We start from the raw sequence: 5,596 nt of genomic DNA on the forward strand, positions 1-5,596 counted from the left end.
CGCCCCTCTCCCCGGACTGTTATTGATTTCCCGTCACTGTTGCCAAGCGAGCTGCCTACGCTTGCTACCTGTCTCGCTCTGCCGGCCGGAGCCGGACCGAGTCGCCCCCTCTTCCTCTCTCTCTCTCTCTCGCACCTGTCTCCGAGCGGCTCCCCCTGTCTCTCAGCTCACTGCCCTTCTCAACAGCGAGCGGAAGCAAAATACGGGCGGCGCTGCTCGGGCGGGACCGGCTCGGCTCGGCTCGGGGCTCGGCCTCCGCCTCGGGCGCGCTGGGCAGGTGGAGTTGAATGGCCGGGACCGGGGCCCAACCCACACCGGGAGCCTGACCCTCTCTCCCTCTCCTCTCTCTGCGCCAATGCAGTCATTGCTCGTCTCTCTCTCTCTCTCTTTCTCTCTCTCTCTCTCTCTCTCTCTCTCTCTCTCTCTCTCTCTCTCCCTCTCCCTCTCTCCAGTCTGCCGGCCCCGTATCCTTTCTCTCTAAATCCCCATGCACTCCGCACCGCCCGGGTTGTTCTTTATTCGCTTTGTGTCCGCTCCCCTCTTTACCTCTCCAAACCTCTCTTCCTCTTTCTTTCTCTCTCTTTCTGCTCTCCATGCCTCTCTATCCCCCTGCGCTTCCTTGTCCCTCTCTCTCTCGCTCTCTCTCTCCTACCTCTCCCACTCTACTCCCTCCTAATTTTTTTAAAGTTCAGTCTCCAGTCCGTCGGCAGTGAAGGATGGGGCGCTATGGTGTCTCCGCCGAAGCGTCAAAATTTACTCGGAATAGAAACAAACTGCTGCGAGTTTGAATATGCATGAGTATTTCATCCTCGTTTAATTGAGCTGTATTTCGATTAAAATCAACCCCACCCTCTTCTTCTCCATTCTCTCGTTTCCTCCGTTTTCTTCCAGGAGTGATATTCTCTCCCCTGGGCACACACGCGCCCCAACACCGCTCCGAAGGAGAGGGCGCTATATATTCTACTACAGAAAGAGAAATTTATCATCTTTGGATTGCCATTTGTTACTATTTCTTACGGTTATTGTTATAGAAAATAGGTAAATCACAAAAATATCCGGCACTTCTCGAAGTTAAATTCGAAACACCCAAGATTTCTTTATGACGGTGTTGTATAAGGCTTCCGAAGCCAATTTATGAACGTAGGCCTCGGCTTGACTCAGCGTCACAAGTAGGATGGCTGTGGTGGGGGTGGGGGTCGCTGCCGGGCTAGGCCGGGGGCCGGGCGAGCTCCCTTCCTTCCGAGTATCTCACCCTGTCAACACTTAATGCCTGTGGAATTTTCAAGCTCTAACAGACGTAGCTGAAATTATCTTTCCCACAACCGTGTTTTTATTTTTCTATAATTTTTTTTGTGTCCTAGACGACTCATTTTTCCTCACCTAGACCCTCTCGCAGTGGTGTTTTGTTGGACTGTGCAACAAGTATTTTCGCCTCTGTTTTCCCCACCTGCCGTTGCCCTACCTAGTTGTCTCCTTAAAACATTGATGCGCTGCGGCTGCCCTTCACTTGACGTGCTCGGCTTTCATGTCCTCCTTTTCTCTCTTGTTCCAGGTAAGTTCACTGTGGGTCACCTTCGTAGGCGGTCGGCCGCGCCCCCAGCTGGAAATATCGACAGAGGTACAGTTTAATTCAACAGTTTGCTTGTGTTTTATTGCTTTGGAGAGTGAGTGTGAGGGAGGGGAGATGCCGTATTTAATAGCAAAATCGATGCGGTGTGCGCGGCGGCGCGGCGCGACCCTCGACCTGCTCGGCGCGGAGCTCGTCGTGGTGCCGCCGCGGTGGCTCGGCGCGTGAAAGATTTAAACTAGGCGGGGCGGGGAAGGAAAGGGGGGGGGGGGGGGGGGGGGGGGGGCTAGACGACTGGGCCCACCGGCGGCTGAATTTCTCATCATCCCCTCCTACCACCGCATGTCTGACCTTTCACCCCCTCCTCTCTTCCTCCTCTTCTCGTTCTCTTTTCTCCCTGTCTCTCTCTCTCTCTCTGTACTCTTTAGATTTCGCTGCCGCCGCAGCTCTCATCAGCGAAGTAGTGCCGTTGGCTTGCCGGTGGCTGCTTCCAAATATAGTAGCTTCATGGCTCGCAAGAGTCAGTCTCTGACGAGAGAGTTTATTCGAATGCGCCTTTTTTCATTCATCGGGAGTGATTGCGGAAAAGAGGACTCGGGTGGGGGCGCTTTTCGGTTATTGTTAATTTGATTGCAAAACTGGAGCCTCGGGCTTGGAGTTGGCGATGTATGTCCATGGTTATGTGTTTACTAGTATGAATGTTCTCTAATGCCCACTGGAAGAGATTATGATAGAAAAGGATAAAAACACTACGGCTACTTTACGTAATGAAGAGCTTTTGCGAGGCAGCTTGTCGTCGAGGTTCAGTTCAGAATGAAATTAATTCGGATGCTCGTCTTTGCGTCATCCTCCTTTTTGCCCTGTTTCTTTTTTTGGTTGTTTCTCTTCTTTGCCGCTGTTTTCCTGTTCTTTTTTTTTTTTTTCATCCACCCCCTCAGCGTCCATCCCCTTTATCTAATTCTTCTTCGTCACGCCTTTTATTTTGCTGCGTTCTCTTTGGGTTCAGCAGCCTCCTTCCGCGCGCTTCCTATCGCACTTGGCCAACATTTTCCGGCCGAGTGTCCGTCGTTCAGCGAGCGTCCTGGGCAAGCGTGGCTGTGCGCTGCGCGTCGGACGGACACAACACACACACACACACACACACACACACACACACACACACGGAGGCGCTGGCCTAGCCGAATACTAAATAATGTACGGCGGTAAACAGCTGGCAAACACACACGCGCAATCCCTCGAGGAGGTGGAGGGGGGCACGAGGTGGCCGGGGGGATTTGTTTACTTCTCGTACGTTGGACCGGTCCCAAAGTAATGGCGGACGGGGAGCCCTGCCCGCCCTGCCCGCCCTGCCGGCGCGGCGGGGGCGGACTGCTACTGTTGTTGGAAGCGTCGCTTTTCCTAGACGCTATTGTTGCCCCGGCTCTCTTTGTTGCCCTTCTTTTCACTAAGCGTTTATTTCTTTCTCCCTTGCGCCCCTTGCTTCTATTTTAGTTTAGCAGCAATCCTCTCCTTTTCTCCCCCACCCCCTCCCTCCTCTTTTGCCATCTATTCTATGCTCCCCTGTCTTTCTCTCTCTCTTGCTTTCGCTTCCATTTCATTCATCCTCCCCTGACGCCAGGCGCGTATTTTCTTTCGGCGCCTGCAGTAAATGATAGTGGCCAAAAGTGAAAGTCGTCTCTCTCATTTCTTTAATTTTGTCCTCTCTTTCTTCTTTTTCTTATATTTTTTTCCCACCATTTTTTCAATCACATACTTCTTTTATTGCAACTGTAACGAAGAATTTTTGCGCTATCCAATATATTTCCGCTGCTTCTTGTGTGGTGCACCCTTCCACGTCGTGGTGTTCTACTCCTGACTATTGGCACCCCACTCCTCGGGACCGCAAGCTCTCGCCAAAGTACCCCGTATAGTTACGTCCCTGGCGGGTCCCCGCGCGTCAAGGACTATTACGGTTCGTCCCTCTGAGGAGGAGGAGGAGGAGGAGGAGGAGGAGGAGACGGAGGCAGGGGGACATCTGCGTTTCAGTGCTCCTTAAAATGTTGCTTATCTTTTTTACGGTCCTGGCCGAGCGGCTGGGACGAGGAGGAGGAGGAGGAGGAGGAGGAGGAGGAGACGGCATTTGTACCTCTTCAGCAACAGCAGGGCGTCCGCCCCCCTTAGCGTTGTGTCGCTGTCAGGCACTTTCCACGCCATGCCGAGCCGGGGCACCTGCAGGCAGGCAGAGGAGGTGTTTGGGAAGAGCCGCTTGCGGTGTCCGAACCGAAGAGAGAGGGGTGCGCATTGCCCCCCCTCCTTCGTGTACTGGTGGCATCCAAGTTTGAGACAAGCCGGTGTGCGGGCAACAGCTGATGTTATAGAGGGCCACAGTGGGCCTTAAGTCCCTGCCTTCCTCTCCACCTCCCACTTTTCACCTTGGTCGCGTCTTCACGATAGGGAAAGGCTTTTCCGGGTCGTTGACCCCACGGAGCACCACAGCGCGCTGCAGCACAACGCACTCCGTCGCGCCCGGAGAGTGCATCTGTAAAGTCAGGTCAGAGGGTAACAAAGATAAGGAGGACTCCCAAGTCAGCAACATTTTTATTAATTTTCATTTACAATATGTATTGTAAATTTGTGACAGCCCATTCATTGTTGCTTGTCATATTATTCAAAGTGGATACAGAGTGCTTGTTGACAATTTCAAATCGTTCCTTTACGACGCACATCATAGAGAATTTAATTATTACACAGGGCAACGGCAGGCAAAAGAAATAAAGAAAAAATTAGTACAGCAATAATAGGGATATAAAAGAGTTCTCACCGAACTTCTGCTAAAATCTGTTACAACACACGTGAAGTTGAATTTTGTTCACCTTCCGTGCGCCGCGATTTGTTTGTTTCCTAAAGAGCACCGGAGCCAGCCTGCGCTGCTTCACGTGCGAGTCGATGCCAGCCGACGTGGTGGCGGGACGCCGCGCCGGACCCGTCTGTGACATTTTGCTTAACCTTATCGGCGAGTCGGCGAGAAGGAGAGGGGAAAGGAGGGGGGGGGGGTACCCTGTGCTGCTGTGTGTGGGTGAAGAGTGGGGCGATGCGCTCGTACACAAACACACAGTGGGTAAAAGTAAGACGACGATCAATTTTGCGACGGGATTTTAGCGTAGCAAAAACGAGAGCTTCATTTCCGAGTACATTCCAAGCTAAAGTTCCCAGAACGTCGGCCAGCTTGGATCATTTTAGACGAATAATTCCTTGGAAAACAAAGGTGGGCAGCTTGGCAAACAAATAAAACATAGTACTGGTTTCAATCTGCAAAGTAAGGAACTGATTGATTTTAATCAAGCCGCTTGAAAACCGGTACGAGTACGTTACCGGCTTGAAAACCATGCTTTTTGTCATGAGCCGAATTAACAGGTTTGTAGTTTCTCCGTTAATCACGCATGCCTTCTAATTTGTTTTTGGATATGCGTAGTTTTCGTCGTAACTCCACTCTCTCTCGCTCTCTCTCTCTCCCTCTCCTTCTCCCTCCCTCTCCCTCGCTCTCCCTCGCCCAAACGGACGTGTGGTTTTGTCCTCTCTGTCGCACTGACGAGCTTGCCGCCCCCGCCCACGGCTGGGGAAATTTGTCAACGCAAATGCCGCGCACGACATTCTCATTAAACGATCGTGAAATACGCAGAAGGCGGGGGAGGTGAGGGATGGAGGGTCCTTAATTCCTGCGTAACCACCAGCAAGTTTTGTACATGTGGGTGTGACCGTATGACGCGTGGGCGTAGCGACAGTATTATTTTGCTCTTAGTTGTTATCCGAATACTCCAATTTGCTCCGTATTCCCTGCCGCATTGTTGAATATTTCTCTGTTCCTTAAATGTAATTATGTGCGTGTATGCGCACGCTTTTTGTGAAAAATGATAGACTTTGGTACTGGCTGAGTTGCTCCCGTCGGCCTGGATCCGCTTTCAGTGTCCTGTACGACGTCGTGCTGGCCTGGGGGCGGAGGCGGCTGGCGTGCGCGGTCGGAGCTACCTGTTGTAAGCGCGTGATGGGGGG

At 52.2% G+C, this 5,596-nt stretch overlaps 1 protein-coding gene across 3 annotated transcripts in view; it reads left to right on the forward strand.

Moving 5' to 3' along the window:
• Window positions 1–5,596, forward strand: part of LOC113214298 (zinc finger protein with KRAB and SCAN domains 1-like) — a 155,459-nt gene that overhangs the window by 124,118 nt on the left and 25,745 nt on the right. The window contains exon 2 of one of the 3 annotated variants that reach the window (XM_026433612.2): window positions 1,553–1,618. The exons of the other annotated variants lie outside the window; for them this stretch is intronic. Within the exon in view, the coding sequence (XP_026289397.2) occupies window positions 1,553–1,618 (66 nt within the window). The remainder of the gene's footprint in view (window positions 1–1,552; window positions 1,619–5,596) is intronic. 3 annotated transcript variants of the gene reach the window in all.

Source organism: Frankliniella occidentalis, unplaced genomic scaffold (genome assembly GCF_000697945.3).
Source record: "Frankliniella occidentalis isolate FOCC.00 unplaced genomic scaffold, Focc_3.1 Scaffold99, whole genome shotgun sequence".
Classification (NCBI taxonomy): Eukaryota; Metazoa; Arthropoda; class Insecta; order Thysanoptera; family Thripidae; genus Frankliniella; species Frankliniella occidentalis.